The 24,013-nt window shown below is 42.9% G+C and overlaps 1 protein-coding gene and 1 long non-coding RNA gene across 2 annotated transcripts in view; one reads left to right on the top strand and one right to left on the bottom strand.

The window, feature by feature from the left end:
- Positions 1-14,126: 14,126 nt before the first annotated feature.
- URI1 (URI1 prefoldin like chaperone) overlaps positions 14,127-24,013 on the bottom strand; it is a 41,012-nt gene continuing 31,125 nt past the window's right edge. The window contains exons 6-11 of the mRNA XM_085071955.1: positions 23,847-23,907; positions 20,647-20,827; positions 19,833-20,100; positions 19,115-19,257; positions 17,237-17,495; positions 14,127-14,959 (exon numbers count right to left, since the gene is read on the bottom strand). Of these exons, the coding sequence (XP_084928081.1) occupies positions 14,771-14,959; positions 17,237-17,495; positions 19,115-19,257; positions 19,833-20,100; positions 20,647-20,827; positions 23,847-23,907 (1,101 nt within the window). The 3' untranslated portion in view covers positions 14,127-14,770. The remainder of the gene's footprint in view (positions 14,960-17,236; positions 17,496-19,114; positions 19,258-19,832; positions 20,101-20,646; positions 20,828-23,846; positions 23,908-24,013) is intronic.
- LOC146432361 (uncharacterized) lies at positions 20,821-23,697 on the top strand. The gene is made up of 3 exons (XR_014854561.1): positions 20,821-21,871; positions 22,355-22,473; positions 23,582-23,697. It is a non-coding gene; the product is annotated as an uncharacterized LOC146432361 (long non-coding RNA).

Genomic DNA, 24,013 nt, shown 5'->3' with positions numbered 1-24,013 from the left:
TGTTCAAAGAGAATCCATCCATCCATCCAGGCAGGTGCAGTCCTTTCACCTTCCCTCCTTTAGTACAACATTTTATATCCCTTTCTTCAGGTTTTGTATTTAATATCTAATATATATAATATTTTTATCTGTTAAACTACAGTGTTGCATCCAGTTTAGCCTATCCATAGGCAAGTTGCCCCATTATGCCTCCAAGCCTCCATACCATATCATTCTGCCTATAACCTTAAAATTGAAATGCCATGTCATATTTTCTACCATCAGTAGCAAGTGTTATCTTACCTTACATTCTATTATATCACTGTACTTTCCTCCCTGCTTGATAAGCTGTCAATATTGTTTTGGCATGAGAAATTTCCATCTCACGCATCAGATGATCTCCATGACCTTTAAGCGAGTTGCCAGTAAGATAATTTACTCACATTGTTGTGACAAAATAATATCTCTTCTGCCCGGGTCACATGACATGATCATTACATGATTTTCCAAAAATGATTAAATTTTGCACATTTTGGGGGTGGAGGACCTCTGTGGAAAATTGAAATTACTAGATTGCTTATCATTTCAATTAGCTACAAAGAGTTAAAAAGGCTACTTGCCACTGCTTCACCCAAGGAGCACATCCCTAATTCCCACACTGCACATAACTCTAACTTCCCTCACTGTTTTCACTTTTTTTTCTTTAACTGCTCATCCTTTTGCAGGGAATGTTTTAATACAATCGTCTTCACAGTGTCTTGTATTAGCAGGAGGATGTGATCACAAATATCACATCCTTTTGGCATCTTTTTGGCTCTCTATGCATAACAAAAATGTCAAACAGATTTTAATGAAAGGCTGCATGCTTGTGGGTATTGACAGTTTGACATAGAATCCTAATTTTCAGATGTCTTGTTCTTACTGTTTTTAACACAAATACTTGCAGGATAAGAGCAAGGCACCACAACTGTGGAGAACTGGTATTTATAAAATGTCCTTCTATTCTCACTGGGTTCTGCTCAGCACCTCGCCCAATTTCTGTGGGGTTTGGCCCGAGAGTTTTTGTGCCTCAGCTACAGTCATATCCAATCCCAAGGTAGAAATGAAATTATTTCTTTTCTGGGCTGCTGCACCCTCGTGGGGCTGGGCAGGGGAAACCCCAGGCAGAGATGGGGCACAGCAGGCAGGGAAGAGGTGCTGAGAGGGCCATGGATGTCCCTGTAGGAAATGCACTGTCTGCTCACAGCTGTGCCACCTTCATGGGCTGCAGAGAACATCCCATGGAGAGCAGCAGGACCAGGAGAGGCCTGGGCTCCCTCGAGGTGCCCATGCATGGGGAATGCACATGAATAGATATTTGTATTTATTTATTTAACTGCAGTTGGGCTTCCTCCTCCTGCTCTCTCTGTGCTGGAGTGAGTGACAGCTCTTTGTTTCAGTGCTGAGAAAACGTCAAGGCTTCAGGAAAGGGGCGTGAGGCCCCCTCCATCATTTCACGTGAGTCCTTCCCATCCCAAGCACCCCACACTGCCACCATTGGCTACTTCTGCACACCACTGGGACAAGATCAGAGCAGCTGTCTATTCAGTGAGACATTAGAGGAAATAAAACTGGAAATTAGAGCTGAAGAGCATCAGGAAATGCCAGCGGGTAATATATTCTCCAAAGCTTTTCACAGGCAAAATTTCAAGGTTGCCATTATCTCTACCAGCCATGGCCATGGACTCCACCACCCTTGCACCACTAAAAGCTCAATTCCAGGACTTCCCTCCCCTCCATCCCACAGTGCTGGGACAGAAAGGCTCCTTCCTAGGAAGTGCCCTGTTCTTCCCACGCACCATTCTGATCATCCTATTAGTGATGCCTCCCAGCTTTGCCTGATGGGCAAATTTTTTCACCAAAAAGGTTCCCTTGTCCTCAAGATCAGGTTGGAGGCCAGTCCTGAGAGGCATCTGCTGGCTTCTGCCTAGACCTGTGCTTTGTCCTTCAGCATGGCCAGCCCCATCTGCTCAGGTACTTATCTTGCCTTCATAATTTCCCACGTGGCACTTTATCAAATACTCTTCTGTGAGAGATGAGATCTATTTCATTTCTTTTATCTAGAAAATCAATGATCTTATCAAAGCAAGACACCAGTTTTTTTTTCCTGGCATAATCTATGCTTGGTGAAGCTATGCAGCATTTTAGACCATTTTTGCAAATACTCCTGTGGTTACTATTTCTTCCAAACCATGTCCTGATCTTTGCACCCAGCAGATCAGCTCAGCAGCCTCCGTGCTGTGGCTGCAGCTCTGCATTGCTGCCCACATGGCCTCAAACCACTCCTGTGAGGATCACCTTGCTCATACCCTTTCATGTACTTGGGCAAAAAAAAGTTCCTTTTTTTTAAAATTACTAATTACATTCTTTGATCAGGTCTCATTCATCTCTGGTTGCCCTGGATCTCATGCCAATCTCTTCTCTGCCAATCTCGACTATACATGCAAGTTATATTTATCTGCATCTATCTATATACCTATCTATATCTGTCTATATCTATATCTAATCTATATCTATATATCTATATCTCTAAGATAGCCTTGGGACATGATCTCTGTACTGTTTCCATGAACCTTTTGCAGAGCCACACTCCGAAGAGCAAGACACAAGCCCAGGTGGGTTTCAGAAAGCCAAGCCAACACTGTGATTTATTTTTTTAAGGCAATTTAACAAAGTTTGCAGGGCTGGTGGAACGCTTAGTGCAGCTCTGCAAATAACACCAAAGAGAACAGATCAATGTAATGCCCTATTGACAAAGTCTGAACTATAATACATATATTTTTTACATTTTTATTGTGTTCATGTATGTTGATTCATAGCTGCTTTATCAATAAAAAAACACGGCCCAAAGTTTTATACCATAACTGTCACCAAAATTATTTATTACCAGGATAATAACAAATTTTATGCGGACAGAGATCCTTTGTGGTGAGATGTTGAACTATAAAAAGACAGACAGAATTGCCTGCTCTATACAGCACTGACCCAAGGAAAGCTGCTAATTTCTCTCCACTGTACAGAGTCCACTGGTGTGCACACAGGTATCTCTAGATACAGATATCTGTATCTATATGCACATTCAAGGTCACATAGGCACTTGCATCAAACATTTGTAAAACTATTTTCCCCTTTAAAAAAAGTGTTAAAAGCCTACAACATGCTTAAAACAAGACAGATTCAAGACCCATGAATTTAAACACTTATCAAACTTGGAAGCCATTAATAGCCTCTCATCAATTATACCTCAGAAACAATTACAGAGGACCAAATACTGCAGCCCTTCACTGAGCAGATCTCCCCTCGAGGTCACCAAAAGGGTTGCTCAATTAAGAGCTTCAGAATTTGGTGCAAATTTAGCGATTTCCATGTTGTGGTGCCCATTTTCCCAGCTGACATTTTGGTGCTGGAGGTCCCCAGAGCAACCCTGTGCCCCAACACTGTGGCTGCCAGGCCTGGGGAGCTTCCCCTCTCTGCCTCTCCATTCCTGCACAAAACAAACAGCAGAACTTTTTTGTTGCCCATGCAGAATAATCGAGGTTCAGGTATGAATTGTGCAAAATTAAACCCCGCAGAATATTTATTAAAATCTGCTTGCTTAATTTTACCAAAATGTACCACAAACTTCCAAAGGGAAAAAGCCTCAACTTCTGAATGTAAAAAAGATGTAAATATATTCCTGGTAAACCTGACCTCTGTGTGCTATACAAAATGACTATAGTCTTGTGTTTCAAAGATATTCTTCCTTTAAAAATATCCATTGTTATGGCATTTCCTTGACTAAGTAGAAATAACAGAGGTTATGCTTCAGCTATGCACAACAATATTATTTCTTTTAATATATAAATGTGCCAAAAGGGATGTATATAAAGAACACTGATAGAGTTCCTAGAGCTGTTCTCTGCTTCCTATTGTTACAAACAATAATTTGAGGAGAGGAGGAAAAAAATCCCACAAAGAAGGATTTCAGCTTAACACGAGCAATACTCCTCCTGCACATCTTTCCTTTTATGCAGTTTTGTTTCAGTGATTTGAGCATGTTCTAATTTTGTCATTCAAGCCATCTGACTTTCACTGCTCTATACAAACAAAACCTAATTTAGTCTGAGATGTTTTAAGTCATAACAATGACGGATGGCCAAGGTTCAGGTGTGCTAGAATATTTAAATACCTAGTCTATATTTTCCTGATATAAAGACAGGCAGCTTTTTGTACTCTGATTAATTATGATTTTGTGTCTGAAAAAAATAGCTCTTTCTATTCTACATTATTAATTGGTTATTTAATTAGGGATTCTGGTAGCTTCAGATGTTGGGTAGCTAAAATTGTGCTGTGGTTAAAAAAAATAAAATAAAAAAAAAAAGACTAGCTCCATACTGTTGCCTTTTTGTATCTTATGAAGGTCACAATAAGATGTGATTGTTTGGCACAGCAGCAGTGAATTATGCCACCCAGACAAGCTTTTAACCTATGTGCCTTCACTCTGAGTGAGACACACAGGGATGTGCTCTCTTTAAACAGTTCTCTATTGAAGAGGATTCAATCACCATAATGAATCTGAGGCCAGGCAGCAATCTTCTTCACTGAAAGAATTTCTAAAAGATTGTAGAATTTGTAAAACGAACAGCTCACAGACTAAATGGCTGTGTGGGTGAATCAATTATTGCAGGGCTCGCAGTAGTCATAATATTTAGTACATATCATAGAGTGTTTCAGGTACAATAAGATATGCTAGTTTTTTCCCATTCCTGCTTGAAAGTGGTATGTGCTCCACCAACTTAAGTCAATCTTCAGGATCTAGTTAGAACTAGTATTAAGTCAATAAAAAAATCCATCTGCAGCCGTGGTGCATGTACCAGGATCCGAAGGGCTCACATTGCAAAACAGTAATTGTATTAAAACGTGCACCACCGAGCTGCTCGCCAGGAAAACACATGATGTATCGTGAAACACAAAACACATCAAGGGCTGAAATATTTTTAGAGGTAGAGTAGGGGCCAATGCTGAACAGCTTCCTTATTAATACAATAATTATTTTATTTTGACAGCACCATTTATAACCATATAGTCTGTGTCCAGCTACCCATATTTCCATTAATCAATGGATTTGAAGACAACTGTCATCATTTCATTTTATTATGACTTATAGGTTCATTGCAGTTCACTTAGAAGTTACTATGAGCAAGACACTGGTGGGCAAGAACCAGACCTTCGTGGGCTGCCAGGTGCTCCTGCCTGGCACTGGTGTGGCTCCGAGCAGCCGTGCCCTGAGCAGGGACTGGGGGCAGTGGGACCAGCTGGGATGCCCAGGGGACACCAGGCTCGTTGCTGGAGAGGGGCCAAGGCTGTGCTGGTGGATTAAAAATCTGGAGAGGCACTTCAGCTCCCAGGTATGTCATGCAAACCCCGCAGCTCGCAGTGGGATGGTGCTGGGTTGCTATGCAGGAAAACGGGAAGGACACAATTTGGCCTTGAGGAAGGAAATATTTCTGCAATGCTAAAAAGCCTCCAGAGTACAGATCCAAAGAACCTAAGGTCGCTCCTCACCCCTCCAGCCTGGCCACGAGTTTGCAGCACCCAGGCTGCACGCAGCCACCTGTGAGCAAATGGTGAGCAAAATCCACCGCAGCTCTGCGGTGTGCCCACAGCACAGCCCAGTCACAGTGTCACAAAGCCGTGTCAGAACCTGCCAAACACACCTCCACGTTGTGTACAACCTCCCCTAAAACACACAGGGCTAGATGGCAAGCAGGGTGTCCCTTTAATGAAACTACAACATATTAAAAATTATTACAGCTTCGTCTTTTCAGGTTTTAGACAATGTAATGTGATTTATTCAAAGAAATGCTGATGATTAGACATTAAATGGCACTAAATATTCCACTTCCTCTGCGCTGCCTGATAAACTGGTTTCATTAACATTATAAGTAACAAAAGTTTCCATTTCAGTCGGCCCATTTTGTTTTCCTCACGATCTAAGTTGCAGCTGCACAGCACTATATTACAGGGAGCTCGGGGCTCTCCATCACTCCCCACGGTTAAAGGGACCGAGCACGGCCGGGGCAGTCCCAGCTCAGCTCCAGCCCTAATGCAGGTCCTGGGGTCACCAGCAGCCCCGTGCCCAGCCCTGCCAAGCCTGCACCTCCCCAGCCCATCCCCAGCCCGTGGGGACACTCCCACAGCAGGCTCAGGGCATCTGTCTGCCACCGTCACCCCAACCCCACTGACATCGCCATCCCGTTTTTCTTCTTGGAGAGATTTTTCTTTAGCCGCCAAGTCTGTCCCTATTAAATCATGTGCCTCAGCCTTAAGTGCAGGTTAACACTGTGCCCTGAGTGGAAGCTACTATATTTGTCAAGGATACCTCTGTGATTTATCTCTGCTAGCCCCATAGAAGAACTCACATCTGGATATATGGTGCAGCTACATGATTTCCAAATCCAGCCATTCTGCCTGCTCCCTGTGAGACCTCACTCGGGGTCTGAAACTGCTGGAATTACAGCTAATTCCCAATTCAGGCCCTTATTCCAGGCCCTGCCCAGGGTGTCAGTGCCCTGCAGCACCAGGTAGGGATGCTGTTGCATCCTCCTGATGTGCCGAGGGTCACCTGCCCTTTCCCCAGACTTTGGCCACATCTGACTGCCTTCAGGGGAAACCTCGCTTTGCCAGAAGCCACAGGGACACTTTTTGAATGACCTTTTGAAAGTAAGATGGTGATTTAAGTGCACACCAGCCAATGCTCTGGTGTTTAGTAAAACTTCACTCCTGCCCCCAGGCAGTGCTGCCCACTCAGGGCAGCCCTGGCTGTATTTTGGGTAGGGGACAGGGGTTGGTCCAACCACCTCCCATCACAGGAGAAAAACAATCTCCCAGTCCACAAACGCTGATCCAACAGGGCAAAGCAGCCCCACTTGCTTGGTGTAAATCTGGACCAACTCCAACAGGCTCACTCCAGATTTACTGCAGCACTTCCATGGGGATTTGGCTCCCAATCCCATGGGATGAGCTCTCACCCCCTTCCCCCAAGAAAACCGCAATGTGAGCACAGCAGAGACCCAGCAGCACCAAGCCCAGGCACCACATCCCTTCCTCCTCCCACAGCTCAGGTGGCATCTCCACACACACACACAGATATTTAGATAGCTATATATTATTGTTTATGTAAAGCCATAGCTTTCCCTTGATTGCAAGGCATGGTGGGGCTGCTGATGAGGTTTGCTGTTGACATTTCTGCATTAGCTGGCTTTTGTCAATCCTGGCAGGCTGAGAAATTCTATCTTAAGGGCTGTTCTTTATTAAATTTGCAAGATACAAAACTGTGACTGACTCTTTTCTTTGGTGAATGTATAAATAATAAATCCAGATCGCTAAAAATAACAATTAAAATATTGCTCAAATTTAAAAGCAAAGAAAAATTGGTAATTTTGAGACAGCCCCATGCAGGCTGCAGGAGCAGGCAGGGGCGAGGGGCAGTGTCCCTCCTCGGGGGTTTTGACAGCTGTCAATATTCAAAGTGCTCGAGGAGGGGGACAGGGCTGGGGAAAAACCAGCGCGCCTGAGCCGAGCCACAGTGTGTCTTACCAAACTTTGTCACAGAGTCTTTTATACAACTCCTTTATGCAGGATCTCTGACATAATTCCTATTTTTTTCCACCAGCCATTATATATGATAAATAAAACAATGCACTGAAAACACTGAAATCTCTCATCAATGTCTTTGTGAAAAGGGCCCAGATAAATGAGTCTTGGAATCAAAGGCAGATTACATGACTGACCATGTATCATCCTCTATGTATTGAACATAGTCTTTGTAAAGATAGAGCGGTAATAAAAAGTGGTATTGTGTGCTGTGAAAGGCTGTGTGGGTCTGTGCATGACTAATCTGTCTTTCTGCATTATTTTATTCAATCTTCTCTGACTTTATGCCTTTGACATTTTTGCTACACTCAGTAAATTTGAGTGAATAGGCAATTTTAAAGAATTTTTATAGGGCTTCAGAGAAGTCATACGCAGACTGTATCTTTGTTCAGATTTAACAGTTTAAATATTTCCTTTGTCTAGGATGCAGAGTAATCTTTAGGCAGAGGAGAAGAGGGGGATGGGGTAGGAAATGCCTAAACCTCCCTTAATATTTTGGCACCCTTTTGGCAGGGAGGGGAGCAGCACAGCAGGGCCCAGCCTGGGGGTCGTGGGGTGCCCTGGGGATGGGGGTGACGGGCTGGATCAGCTCTGGCAGGACAGGACGGGCTGTGCTCAACTTCTCTGCGTCGGCCGAAGGGCTGCGGGAACAGCAGCTCCCTCCCGCAACTCAAGTGGGAAGCAGATGAAATGTTTAAAGGGCTATTGTGAATATAGGCTTAAATATGATCCTCTTGCATCAGCCAATTTCTCTGACAAGATATTGCAAGGGTTGCTGTTTCTTAGTAAATAATGATTTTATTGCATCTCTTTAATGAACTGATAACGTGATACACAGTAAATTATCTGCATCTATAACATTACTGAGGATAAGCAGCGTGGTTTTAGTAATTTATACCACAGAGAGACATGCATTATAAAAATAGGAAAATTATTTCCTTTGTTAAATTGTGCAGAAGTCTTTACCTGAGGAACACCAGACAGATTAATCTCCAGAGATCCACTCGCTTGTATTTAAGCTGTTGAACTGTTCGCTGTTTTTTCCTCAGAACAGTTGAAAAAAACATTTTGCGAGCCAGAATTGACACTGTGGGTATTGTTCCTGCTCACACAAGTTATTAAAATAATTACTAAGCTATTTTGAGGTAACTTGAAGCTTTCTTTAAAACTTAAATCCAAATCTGAAGGAATTAGCGTAAATGATTTGCATTGATGACAACCCAAGTATGGCAGCCAGCTCACCCGGGCATCTCCAGCAGTGCTGCAGCCCCTGTCACTCCCTGCACCCCTTGGAGCTTGCTGAGCCCTGCAGGGACCGAGGGGGGATTGCTGGGTGGGATTGCTGGGTGGGATGGGGTTTGGTGGAGGAATCTGGGGGATGCCCTGTGGCTCACAGGGGCTGCAGAGCAACTCGTGCCAGACCCCACACAGCCCCAGAGCGGCACTGGTGGGACCCACAGTGCCATACTGCACTGCTCAGCCCTGCTCCCATTCCAGGGGAAAAGGCAACCTCTGCTGTGAGCCCCCACAAGCCCCCAGTCCCTTTGGGATCAGCAGCTGGCTGCAGGCACCCACAGCATCACTGCCATGGGCTGCTTGGAGCTGGGTGCTGTGGGGCATTCATCTCCCATTTCAACCCAAGCAGGGCCAAACCAGACTTTCCTCACCATCTGCCCATGGCCCTGTGTGGCCTGAAAGCTGGGATTGATCCCCCAAGCCAGGGCAGCAGTGGGTGCACAGTCCCCACAGGGATCCATCTCCACAAGGATACACCAGGCAGGTGGGCCAGGAGCTGGGGAATCTTTCCGAGCTGGCTGTAAGCACAGGCAGCGGGGCAGAGAGGGAGCATCTACCAGGAGTTGGTTTTTTGGTTGTACTTCAGTATCATCATTAACCTTTCCAAGAGATAACTTCACGGACAAGTTGGGATCCCCAAGCACTGGGTCACCCCATTAATCCACACCTCACCCTTCCGAGAGGAGCACACCACTGGCAGATTACAATCCTTCCAGATGTAATCATGTTTTAGCATCTTACTTCGGAATTTTAACGGGTGAAAATTCCCCATCTCGGTGCGAGATTGCATCATGAATTCCCTCTGCCTCGTGCAGCAGGGATGGAAAAATACTACTTTTCATCCTTGCACAGTGCTTGATGTAAGTTTCTGAAAATGAGCGCTCTAGTAAGCCTAAAAATGTAGGATAATATGATTCATTTATAGATCTCTGATAATAGATGTGGTTTCTGTTACTCTGTTACCACACCAAAGATTACTCCTGCTCCTTCAGGAAGGACACAGCACCCTCCTCCTCCCGAACCATTACCATAAAGCAGGATAAACAACAAATACCACCTTATCATTAGCCGCATGGAGCAGTTCCCATTGATTTATGACGCCAAACACCGCAAGGCTGGATCAAGCCGCAAGTCCCTTTTTTTGCAAACATTATTTCCACGAGACCGATGTAAAATACAAGGAGCCGCCTCACCTGGGCTTGGTTTTGTTTACCAAAAAAAAAAAAAATTTACAACTTGCAGGAATTCTTCCCAATATTAGTTATTAACAACCCCAAGATGGCATTTGCATTTTTATAACCTTGTTACTTAAAAGTGAGACAGCGGAAGGCAAGACTTGGCGCTAGCGTTCCCTGCGTGCTTTAATCCCAGCCTGAGCTTTTTATGCTCGAGAGCACCTTGTGATGCTGTAACTAACCTCAAACCCGGAGCAGCGGGAGGGCAACAAACCCCCGAATACAGCAATGTCATGCTTTACAGGCGTACTCTCCGCAACAGCATGAATGGAGAAAAAAACCCCGGTTGCCAAGGAAACGCTCCAGTCCGGGTAATTATTACAGTAACTGTCTGCACACCCCACCTATAACACAAATGAATAATAAATCAGGGGCTGACTGGCAGCTCTCCGCGGCCGCGCCCGCCGCCGCCCCCTCCCGGCCGCCGCGCGCACCTGCAGCCCGCCCGCGCCGAGAGCGCGCACCCGCGCAAAGCGCGCACCCGCGCAACCAGCGCGCACCCGCGCCCGGGGAACGCTGGCGGCGCACCCGGGAACGATTCGCTGGGTTTGATTTAAAGGACGCAGCGGGAGTTGGCAAAATTCACGTATCATGGGGTTAATGTGGGTTAGAGAGGAGCTATTTGTAACGCAGAAACGCTGCATTCCAAACGCACACATCTGATTCCTTTTAATCCCAGCTCGTTTTTTGCGGCATAAATCACTTAGTTAAAATGAACAGCCAAAACAGCTGGTTTAGACGTTCGTGAAACGTCCAAAAATCTGCTGCTTTAGATGCCCTAAGCGAGCAGTGGAAAGCGCGAAGTGCAGCTCGACTTACCAGGGGGAGGAAAATGGATCAGGTAGCTCCGAACAGCTCCCAGCTCCACCGGCCCAGGACGGGCTGGGATCCCAGCAGAGCACACGGCATGCTCTCCTTTCTCCTCCGGCTCCTCTCAGCCACAGCACCCCAGTGCCACAGCGAGGTGTTCCCCACAAGTCCCTCTGTGGGTGCAGGAGGTGCCCAACACACCTGAGGACAGTGAAGATTAAAGGCAGGTGTTTCTTCCCAATGGGGAATGGAAGAGGAGCACGTCATTGGCAGTGCCTAACTGAAGCAATCAGGGCTGTGTGGGGTGATGGGACACAGCTGGGGCACACGGCCTTATCCCCTGGCTGTGCAGTGCCTGCCTCTCTGTCCCCACCTGGCACTGCTCACCTGTGCCCGGGCAGCAGGGCACACAGGCACACGGGCATGGGGCTCCTTCCAGCTTGGGCACTCCCGTGCCACCCCAGGAGCAGCTGCCCAGCCACATTCCTGCTGAGCACACGCAGAAAAGCCTTTGGGAAGCACTGGGAGAACCAACAGCCCTTCCTCAGTCCCATGTGCACAGCCCTCAGCAGCACTCCCTGGCAGCCACGGACCCTTCCAGCAGCAGGAAGTCACCAAAGGAATTTCAGAATTAAAATGTAGCCTTATTAGTATTTAAGTGAATAAAATCTCTAGCGGCAGCACTGGGGGCAAAGACAGGCATATCAAGATTAATTTACCCCCAGGAGCCCTACATGCCTCCAGTTTGGGGATCTGTTGCTCCATCCCATGTTTACTTCACCGATGCACTGGTGGTCATCTGCAGCATTTCTTGGCTTCAGCATTGCATAGAAAGCAAATTTTAGGTTCTCACAAGACAGGCCTTCACATGATTGCTTTTAACTGCTTAGATTTTTATCTGCTTTGATAGATTTAATTTTTTTTGTTGTTGTTCAGTGTTTGTAAACATTCTATAAAACGCCTACAGCCATCTCTCTTGCTCTAGGCACTGCCAGTGAGTGTGCTGCTAAAGCCCAAGTGAAGAGAGGGAAGACTAAGGCTCATTCCAGCCTGCGAGCCCTCTGACAATTAAATATACTGCAGAAAGGCACAGACACACACAGGCTCCCTATTAGGGAAAACACTCATGTGCTTAGTTTTAAGCATGTGGTTAAATCCATTCTTTACAAAATCTTTGAGACATAAGCACATGCCAAAGTGCATTCCTGAGTAAGGATGCTTCCCTGAACTGAGGCCATAATTCATTAAAACCCAAGGTGCTTTTATCCTACTTTTTCCCGTGAGCAGAGATGTGAAAAAAGGGGAGGGGAGAAAAAAAGAAAACAAGCAAAGAATTAATTTGGATTTGAAACTGATCTATGGTGACAAGGGGCATTTGGTTTTGTTGAAGTAACTAAAAGTGGGAAGTATTTCAGAAGATATCTAAATAAATCTTTTTAAAGGGGTTTCTCTCTCTCTCTCTCTCTCTCTCTCTCTCTCTCTCTCCCCCTTTCTTTCTTTCTCTCAGTTTTCCTCTAATTACCCATGTCTGGTAGTCTTGGATCTCAACCCCTTGTTATTTAAAATACATATTCATGGAACTATATTTTACAGTTGCACTGTTCTGGTTACAAAATAGCTTCTACTTTTCTAGGACATAATTTCATTTTGTTTAGCCAAGAATTCATTAAAGAAGCTATAAATAACCTCCTTTAAATATTTAGCCGTGAATAGAGGGTGGACTGGCATTGATGGCTTATTTTAGTACTAATGCAATATGCTTTAAAAAAAAAAAATCCGCATTTGAGCATGAATCAAGTTAATCATTAACACTTTCAACGTGACTCTCAGGATGTGCTGGGAGCAGCGTTGGCCCCTCACAGCCGGCGCAGCAGGGCTGCACAACTTTCCCTGCAGTTCTTCCTTCAGCCAAACACAGTTTGCTCTGTCCCGAGGGGGAAACGTGGCCCTGCAGTTGTGGGGGGCTGCTCCCCCAGCAGCCAGCCACCCGGGCTGCCAGCCCCTCTTGCCCTCCTGCTGCCACACTTGGCCAGCAGTTTCTGCCATGAAACCACAGTGGCTCCCCAAACTCCTAGCAGGGAACAGCGGCACTCAGGGAGTGTCGCTGCTCACTTTAAAAGTCACCTTAGAGAAAGGAGTCCCAGTGCCTCCACCTCCCTTTCAAACTCAGAGAGAAGTGTTGAAGCAAAGGGGAGCTTTGGTGATTCTGTTCCAATGCATGAAGCCACACCATGAGCTCATCTGCTGTGATCTGAGAGCAAAGGATGAGGGTGCAAAGCGCAGTTATTTTAGGAGAAGGTGAGGAAACAGCATTAGCTGAGGCCCTGCTTGCCAAGATTTGGAAAATCAGATGCTGATGCCCATTTACAAAGTCACCAGTCACCAGTCAACAGTCCCTCCTTACCCCTCTGCCAAGTCTTTCTGCCTCACTTCTTAGGCTGTGGTTCAATGGTGTCAGCTGGAGAGCACCATCAGTTTAAGGTACTCCAGCTCCCCATGTCCTCTGCCATCATGTTCCCTTGTCCTTGCTCAACATACAACCCCTCTAATTGTGCTGATACAGACACGCTAAGGGATTAGGAAAACTCACTAGGTTCAAAAAAACCAGTATTGAATAAAAGTAAAACCAAACCCTGTGGTTTGTTTTTGGAGTCCATCTCTGCCACCTACTATCGTTCAAGGGGTCACCCCAACAACAAAAGCTGTGTCAGCAAAATGAGGGGATGGCAAGAAGACTGAAGCAGTGAATCCTGAAGCCAGGACTGCTCTCCGTCATGAGAAAGATACACCAAACTGTACCCCGAGTGCTGCAGTGCTGTTGCATTTTGAAATAAAGCTGAAGCATTAAGACATTTTTCCTTAGTGCTGACTCCCTCTGGGCATTCCCAAGACAATTACAATGTTTTCTGAGTATACAAAAGAACTAGGAGATTTTGTAATCAAGAGTCTGAGTTTATGCTTCTCTCCTTAAGAGCATTCAATTTCCATGGACATTCATTAGCAGGAGGTTAAAACACAATGGCAGAAGAGAATGGACTGCTTTTATGTCCATGTGGTAGTAAACACTTCAAGCTACAAATGCGAGTTCAAAATAAAAACCTCTCTGGGGTGCTTCCAAATTAGTAGTAAAGCAACAAAAAACACGCAAGTTTCACAGCTTTTTTACTGAAAATTTAATTTTACAAAATACCCTTTTCCATCAAAGAAACTTCCCTGCAATGTACATGAACCCGGCATTTTATAGACCTGTACAGTGAGATATCAGAGAGGTTTGAAAGAAGGAAAAAACTTTTAGCAGACACCCAGTTGCAAAACCTACAGCAATGTGAATACAAGTGAGTCTTAAAATGCTAAAGCAAGTAATGCAATATAATTGGTGAATCTATTTGAAATGTGAAAAGTTTCCTTAAAATGGTCCATATGGTATGTAGAACATCACAGCTGGCACGAAACTGCCTGTATTTAGGTTTAAACACAAAAACAATGTATGTAAGGAACAGTTTTTGAAAAAGAACCCAAGTGCTGCTATCATAAGGCAAACATATACAAAGGTGCTGACAGCACACAGGGAAACCGACAAAATAAGATGAATACTCAAGTGTTCAAACACTGAACTGTTTGTTTTCCTAATGTTGCCAGTAAATGCTGAAGAGCTAACCGGTGCCAAATTACCACAGGACACCCTGGTAACTGGGTGGGTGCTACAGAGGAGGTTTTATATGATCTCCAGACAGGTGAAACCAGGCAAGAGTGCTCATGCTTGGGCTGAGCAGCACCTACTGAGTCTGCTGCATCCTGGCAGCTTTGAATTTGGAAATCCTCTTGATAGGTTCTTCTGGGGCGTCGGACAAAAGTTCCTCTGATTTCCGCTCCAGAATGGTTGGCAGCACTGGGTGAGCAAGGACTGGGTGTGGTATTAAGGAGGGAGACAAAGGCTCCTTTTCTATGACAGTTCCAGAAAATGCCTACGACAGAAGAGAACACTCAGAATGAGCTAATAAAATGCAAATGTGAAGCTATGCCCATAAGGTCATTACCCTATATTAGCCTGATTAGAATTGTTATTTCTTCTAATCAAAAGTAAAGAAATACCCTTAAATCAATGATTGTTGCCTGCATAAGTAACCACATTGTAATTAACCTCAAAATATAGCTTGTTCAAAGATGACTGAATGAAAGACAGTGTCTTAAAAGTACTACTTAATCTCATTCCTACTGCATAAATGATGTAAAAATTTGCTTCCTCACTGACACACGCTCAAGAAATAAAACAGCTGATGTAATAAATAGTTTCATTTTGGATAAGAAATTAAGAGACTCTGCAAAGTTGATGTCAGCATTTCTATCATACGTCATTTTATGACTTAACATCTTCTAATTGCATCAAGCTGAAATACTGCATATGAACTGGCAAGCACATATTTTGTTTGTTCTTTTCTCCTTACCAAATATGATCAAAAAATGGTGAAACCAATTTATATTTAAAAGAACAGCAAACTTGCTTCCAAGTAGTTCTCTCTATAGAAGGCCTAATAAAAACATTTAATGCTTAAAAATTATAATTTATATGCAGCCGATAATGTGACAATCCTTTTCAATTTAGCAAAGAAATTACCATGATTCTTGGAAAACAAGCAGCTCAGAACTACTTTTCATGAACATATTTAAGAACAAATCACTCCACTATGTATTGAAAACACAGAATTCAGAATGCCCAAGGACAAGGGGAAGCAGTTCACATCCAAGGTCTGATGCTCATGCTGGGCACAAAGGAATGCACACCAGATTTAGTCACTATGCTTAGTTCTGCTTTTTCATAACTCAGTTACCAAGAAAAACAAAGCAAAACAAACCAGCCATTCTCTTCTTGCAGGACCTGCAAAAAAGCAGTGTTTTTTTGTTTTCTGCTCCAATAGCCCAAGTGTGCCTAAAGCTGTGCCTGTACAACTATGTTATTCTAACAAGAAGCTCATTTCCAAAAACAGGTAAGCAGAACGCAAACTAAGTGATGGTGGTAAAATTAGAAATTAAAAAAAAGTTAGTGTGTTACAAATGGCAATGCAGAAATAATGTATTTCAAACACCCACAAAAACAACCAAAAGCAAAACAACAGCATTTAGGGAGGCATGTATGACTGGAGTGTTTTGCTCAATCTCCTTTAGTTACTTAGAAAATACATTACATTGTAGAGAATAATCATGCCAGATTCAGGTAATAGACTGATGGGTAACACCTAAAGTGTTTAAGAGATGTTTAATAAAAATATACTATATTCCAGAAAGTACACAATGTGGAGTACTAACTCCACAGATAAATCTTCCATCGTGAATCTTCACATCCTGCCCGGATTTGTCTGTAGCTGTTTGTATGAAAAATGGTGATAAACAACAGCTTTTATGAGGAATTCATTTCTTGTCAAAAATAATTTTTGTAAAAATAGTGTTTTTATTGAACTTGCCCACTGCACTGGGAACTACTGAAGACTCAAGTTTTATCTAGTTTGAAAAAATTAGTGTTAAGTTCTTACAAAACAAAAATGAATACACTATGCCATGAATTTCTACATTTAATTCTTGTATTCACCCAGTCACTAAGCAACTGTACATTTTCCCTTTGTCATACAGTCTTTCCTTTATGATGAAGCCCTGAACTTTCCAAAATGTGTACAGATTTGTTTGGGATCACTAATGGCATAGTCTGGATAGGATGAGTAGGGGTGCAATGCTTCCTTCCACCAGGCAATTTCTCTTCTATTGACGTATCAAAATAGTAATTCAGCTGATATCTGTGTGTTTTAAAACCTGAAACATTCCCTGGAAATTAGCTATCTAGTACTGCAACACAGGTTAGAGAATCAAAGAGAATCAACTCTTCCCTTTCATCAGCTCCAAAGTACAGATTTTCCTCTTTTTGTCTAAAATCCTGCTGTATATCCAGCAGTGAAGTGGTCAGGATGATCCAGCACACAGGACACTGGTTTCACTAACACCAGCCAGTAACCACTTTGTCAGATCTTTGTGGAAGAGCTTCAGGTCTTGGGGAAGCCACATGAGCAGCTCCTCCCCTCTGCCCCTATAATGTGTTGACAGAAGTCTGTCACCTGGTATGTCCTTCTGAAGCAAACTAGGTAGGAGTGAGAAAATTATTTTAAAGAAATCAAACTGATGGTATAGGCAACTACAGTCATTAGATTTCTCATTTTTATCCCTGCCAACAATCAATAATTAATTAAAAACTGTACCTCGGTTGTCCCTGAAGAGGGAGGAAGCTTTTTCAGTAGCTGCTGCTGCCCCTCCTCCTCCTCTTCCTCCAGGATGCCTTCGCTGTTGTCACTCTGAGTGGCTTCATCACAGCTAATACTCCTCTGAACTCCTCGTCTGTCATCAAACTCAGCAGCACTGTTCTCACTGGTATCGCTACAAACACTGTTCTCTCTGCTTCGAGACTTCAAAATTGATTTACGAGGGACATATTCTCCATTCACAACATCAACAAAGACTCTATAAAGGAAAATGTTAGCTTTAATAAACCATTTCAGGATCAGATGACAAATTTACAGTGATCTTGCTTTTGTCTTTTGTACAAATTAATTATGATGCGCTTTTCCAACTTTTTCACTGCAGAATCACAATACTGTACCTTCAGAGGCACTTTATTTACCAATGCACAAGAATCAATTCTGCAGAGTGAATGCTGTTGTGCCCTTTATTCAAGCATTAAGTTGGTACATTCCTTCAGCAGAAAATATATAGCTCTTTGAAAAATGTTAGAAAACAGAAAAGTGTGAGTTAGAAAAAGTTAGAAAAAAGGTAAACTAAATGATGACCACAGTTGTTTCTGTGAAGAGAACAAGATCACAATGTTGGAATGTTTTTCTATAGAGTTAAGTCCTTGTCAAATGTAGAATACAGAAACAAATACTTAAAACATTCATTTCACATGGAAAGGATGGAGCTTTTTTCTGACAAGTGTCATAATCTGCTTTCAATTAGAAACAAACTTTAAAAACTCAGCTTTTAAGATCAGATCAACAGAAAGACACTTTTCAAGTATTAACAGACTGTGAACTGACAAAGATGGCTCTTTTGCTCCCTTCTCCATGACTTGAGCAAGTCAAGGGTGGGTGGAGGAGAAAGAGAAGACAATGCCAATTTTATCAAACTCATAAAGAAGGAGTCCAATGACTGGATGAGTTTTAAGGGTGTTACTTGTTTCTAACAGCTTATTCATCAGGCACTTATGGAAATACATCTCTACAGAAGATGGAATTCCTTTGCAGAGCTCAGGGAGAGTAGCACAAAAGAATCTTTTGCTCATCTTGAGCCCCAGCAGCTGCAATTCCAGGACGTGGTTTTACTTTTCACACTTTGTAACACATTTAGGTACCCAAATACACAGACATACAGCAGGATTTTCACAAGCACTTAATCAACCAATCCAATAGGTGTCTGTGTTTATCTTTACAGACCTGAACACATTTTTTAACTCTCCTGCCACCTTAGTTTAGTGTTTTGTACACTCCCCTAAGCCCAGCACTGTTTCTCAAGCTCTCTGTATGTGGGTGTCCTACAAGTGAGCAGTACTTTTTATGGAGAATAGAGAAAGTGACAGACTGAAGCCAGGGAGAGGGAATGCAAGAGAAACTACACAAACAAAGAGCTGAGTTTGTTTTGAAGACACAAAAAGGAAGAGACAGAACGCAGCAAATCAATAACCAGAAAAGTAGGAGTATTACAAGCGGTAGCTCTGGTCAGTTCTGTTTGAAAACAAACACAGAAGAAAATGGCAGGGAATTAACCAGAATACGTAACTGCTGCATTCCTCTCCAAGGATGGTATGTACTCTGGTAAATTTACCTCAATTTCAGAAGCTCTGAAAAAGCAGGTAAATGATGGATTGCTATTTGAAAAAGGAAACGTTAGGCTCAGAAATATTTTACGGATATGAAAGCACAGCAACCACATAGAAGGCACAAACTTTCATTTTTAAGTAGTAAATTCAGTTCCAGCTGTTTCTTTCAGGAAGCTGTAGGCTGGGTTTCACACTCTAGGTGAACAGAAATGAAAGGAGAAGGTCTGCTCAGGGGAAAGCTGCCGCGCCAACGCCGTAAATTACCCACCGGTAAATGTCTGCTGGGGTTTTGATGTTGGGCAGCTCTGGAGCTGCATGGCCATTGCTACTGCTGTTCTTCCTTTTACGCTTGGCCTCTTCTTTCTTTTCACTGAATTTCAAGGTAGTATTTTTTCCTGTGTTTATTCTTACCTGAAAATTGAACACAAATGATGGTCTAGACCATAAAATCAACAATCACCAGGCTGCAGATCAACTGACTCCTGACATTCTCTTACCCAAGCAGTTGGGGACTAGGAAGCATAGAGAAGTTAAACAAATGTACGAATGGAAACATTCATAATGTGAACTGTTTATTCTCTACCACTTGCACTAGGCTGGGGCATTTCTTTGCACTAATGTGGACATATTTTGCATATAATACATGACAGTCTGCTTATTCAAGCTCTGCTCAACAGCTGAGCTGTCCAAAGGTCAGTTTCAAGGCAAGTAAGAAGTCATTCAAAACACTAGACAGGATACTGCCTTTTCCAACAGCCAGAAGCCAGAACAGCAAGGTAGACATCTGAAGATCATTTTTTAAAATACCATATTTAGGACTGCAGGATTTAAACATCAGGTTTTAATAATTCAAAAAAAACCCCAAATGTCACCTCCAGCTAGCATCCTACTACATCTACAGACCTTAAACTTTTGGGTTTAGATATGGCAATATATATTTTATGTAATCTCTTGAGCAAAAGATAAAAATTAAATCAAGTACAAACCCTTTTAGGTTCAACAGTGTGAGAGAAAAAAATAGTTGGAACAGAGTTATCTCCAACATCTCTGTCATCGTCATCATCACTGTGATAATAAGTAGAGCCATTGATTTGGCCCACAAACAAGTCTGAATTTGCTACTTCATTATGGAAGTTGCCCTGAGTAATAGAGTCTTCTGCCCCACATATCCCATTCTCTTCTGTCCTCTTATCTTCTTTCTCCTCTTCAGAAGAGGTTGCATCATCTCCATTTGTCTCAGCTGTATCAGGCATCCTACGGAATAAAAAATATTTGAAGTGAACGGAGGGAATTCATGCTCTTAAGAGACACAAACACAAAATAATGAGCTAGCCAGCATGCAACTTTCTTTACCCACGTACTGTGGAACTTCTTTGTGCCCTGTAACAATGAGTGTCCTTCCCCCATCAACTGGAAATACCAAACTGTGACATCATGGCTCACAACCTATGCATCGCTTGAGGATCAGAATAGATCTAAAGATGTCATTAAGCATTAAAAGTGTAACTCCCACATGGAAAACTATGCATTTTCATAGCCTGTGGGAAATGAATTTCACTTCCCCCTCTTCACCTTAAAGAAATAATACCAGAACACTGGACTGCCGTGGTTACAGAGAGGCAGATTTTAGGAGCTCTGACACTGCACTGTGCTTTTTTCATGTTCCACCTTTCTTCCACCTATTGTAATTTTAACTCCATCTGTCTGGTCAGCTACTTGCCCTGCTGCTGAGATGCTCTGTTTACCAACAGCCTCACACACCCACAGTTTTCTGAACCCCAGCCCTGCCTGTGGCTGTACCTGTCAAGTTCACCAAGGAGCTCTTCTTGTCTCTCGAGCTCTTCTAAGCGGGCCCACAGCTCCTCCTCGGACTGAAAACGGCCCATTGATTTTGTATCACTTCCATTTGCTGGAAAATCTACCTCAAAAACATTTGATACTTTTGGCTTTGAATGAGGTCTGTGAGCAGTTCGGTATTTTCCTGTGCAACAAAAAGTAAGATGCAATTACTAAGGCAACTGACCAAAAAAAAAAAATCCAACAAAAAACATTTGAGGGGTGGGAAAAAACCCACAAAGGAGCTAAGGAATACGGGCAGAACATTTTCCATTTCAAATTATTGTTTAACTGTTTAAGTGAAACTGTCAATGAACCAGAGCACCAGCCCAGGATAATAGTCTCCGGATGTTACAGAAATACCGAGGCAAAGCAGAGATGTTTATTTACAAAGCAGGAGACACTGATGCTGTGACAGTTTTATTACAATGGGGGTTTTTACCTCTTGTGCCAAACAGTAGATTTTGATTTGTTCTGATAGATATCAACATGTGAATGTGACATTTGCTCACTGTCCCATTAACAGTACATTTTATTAACTGTGAAAACAAACCTAGTTTGTACTTTAGCTCATTTTTGACAGTTACCTGCATTTAAAGAGCAGAGTCTTGCTGTTTTGGATTTTTTTTTATTTACAATGAAGACCATTAAAAATTATCTCGAGTTACCTGGAAAATCTGATCAAAATCCAGTCATTATCTACCATGTATTTAGTGAAAAGGACCCACTCTGAGAATCATACAAAAACCTGCCTTTCAGAAATAATGAATATAAACCCCATTTAAAGCTTCAGAGGTGACCTGAGATACACACTTGTGAGCAAATGGTAGTCAGTGACAAGTTCTTACTGGCATTTAAAAGCTTTGCTCCTGAGTAAAACAGTGCATCCACTGAGGATGGGGAATACCTGCTCCTGTTTGAGTGCTGTCTGGCACATGGGAACACATCCTAATGCTTTAGCCCTGTCTGGGTGAAGGCCAGGACTGCATGTTTAACCCCCTTCTCCCCGAGACCAGCAGCTCCTGGGGGCACTGCCTGTTCCTGAGAGTCCCAGGCAGCCTCTGGGACATTCCTTGCTCTCTGTCTATCACCACCCCATGCAGCTCCTGCACCTCCTCACAGAAATAAGGATCCATCCCCTCCCACCACTGCCCAAATGCAGTGGGACTCCAGTGGCTCTGCAGAAAGTGTGAGTCTTTAGGAAACTGCTTGGTGATTCCAATCAACAGTAATACAATGTCTTCGTTACTCAGCATCCTTCATGTTTTAAAATCTCTATTAACCAACTCTGCAGCCATTTTTTTGTAAATTTTAAGAACTCGTGGCTTAAAGATATCCTTATTCAAATACGTCAGCTTATACTTTAATCCTGAGTTAAATACAAATTCAACAGCAACATTAAAAAGCAAACAGGTGACTGCAAGTAATGTTGGAATGTGTGTCCCCTACTCTTCCATGGGATAGCACTTTTCATCATCTCGTTAAGAAAAAGCTGAAATGTGTTTTATTGAGATTTGAATATAAATTGAGGTAAGCCGAGCAATCAGAGTAGCTTGTGAGGATTTCATTTGGTATAATTACAAAATTAATAAATAAAATTGGATGGATTAGTTAACAATCTATTTCAATTTGATTTTCAAATTGTGCCCTCCCAATTTCTGTTACCCTTCAGTATTAACCACCGACTTGACTACCAAGGCAAGCACACAGCGTCCTGAACACCAGCAAGTGCTTCACCATGCCAGTGGTTCTCCCTCCTGATTCTAACACTTCTGTCAGTTAGGAAACCAGGTCAGATCAAACAGACAACAGAGGGTAACCACTTTCTGCTCCAAAATCCACTGTGCTCACTCAAGTGTCACCTCAAAGCACCACCATTAACTTCATACACTAACCAAAAAAGTGAAGCAGTAAAATCCAGAAAATGGAGAGGTAGCAAGAAGCTAAGGAGATGCTCAGAATACTCGTTTTTGCCTTCCTCTGAAGACAAAAATTCCACATGAACAAAACCCGATTCTTATGCTGATGAAGCCCAGCCTGCCTCAAAATAATCACTAGGTTTATCTTCTAGCTACTTTTCTCTCTGTCACACTGCAGAGTGGTGCTGAGAGAAAACATTGGTAATTTCCACTTAACAGATTTTCAGCAAAAATTAAGAGGGTTTCAGAGGACAACAATGAGGAAGGAAGTTTAGGATACAAAAAAAGCTGCACAAATGCTGACCTGGCATGCACAGCATGCTGCTGCATTAACACTGTTATTGTGGGATGCATTTCCCAGAATGTTACTCCTCCTATTTTGCAACGACATCTACCATAGCACAGACACCCCCTTAGTCAGCCTTGGCATATAAAGATTATTGTGATTTATTCTAGGAAAACGTAACTGAGTGAACTGCCCAGCTTAGCCCTCTGCAAATCACAAACCACTGCTCCTCCTAAAAATGTCCAAGTGATGCTATTTTCAGACTGTAAAATTACTTCTGCCTCCAACTTTGCCTGAGTCCTAGCAAGCACTACTTCAGATAGCACAGAAATTATCCAATTCCTTAGCACATCTACCTTTGCTTCCCAGTGTCCTCTCCAGCATTCTTTGGGAAGTATCCCTGCAGTCCCTGTGCAGGAGCTGCATGCCAGGATTGTTGTGGTGTTTGTTCCCTGCCAGTCATGTAACATCCCACTGCATGAGACATTCCTGTTGTCCCTTGATGTCTCATCCCTGTCCCTGCTTCATCCCCACTCTGCTGACACTGATCACATGCTTTCCCCCTAACAGGTAAAGTCTGAGTTTCTCTAGTTTCCTTCTCTCGTAAAAGTCAAACTTGGATGCAAAAAAAAGTCTTTCCCCAGTTCCCTCTCCCGGAGCCAGCCTAATTTATTTTCTGCCTCTCTTCTTCCAGAAAACTTCAAACTCCCACTGTAGACTCTTCAAAGGGAAAAAAAAAATCACCCAAATATCTAGCTGATGGCTACCAAGGGATAGCAGAGAATCATAAGAAATTGAGGGATAGAGTCCTCTTACCTTAGGATTAGTAATTTTTTTTATTTGAATAAAGCTATTCTTTTAATGTTAAAGACATAGTGAAATGAAGTAATTTATTCAATCCCATATGAGTATTTTGTTTACTGGTATTTCAAGACATATGTTTATTTTAAATCAGTTACCTTTTGTTTCAATGCTATCATCTTCAATTTCTTCTCTTATGTCAACATATTCACCTGCAGCCTTATCAGAAGGAAACAAAGTTACGATTAAGAAGTATAAAGCAGTGTATTTAATAACAGTCTAAAATAAGCCACAGAAAAAAATACTGTGATATGCAAGACAGGAA

Source organism: Lichenostomus cassidix, chromosome 11 (genome assembly GCF_008360975.1).
Source record: "Lichenostomus cassidix isolate B80296 chromosome 11, HeHo_3.0, whole genome shotgun sequence".
Classification (NCBI taxonomy): domain Eukaryota; kingdom Metazoa; phylum Chordata; class Aves; order Passeriformes; family Meliphagidae; genus Lichenostomus; species Lichenostomus cassidix.
This window is presented reverse-complemented; position numbering and strand designations above follow the sequence as displayed.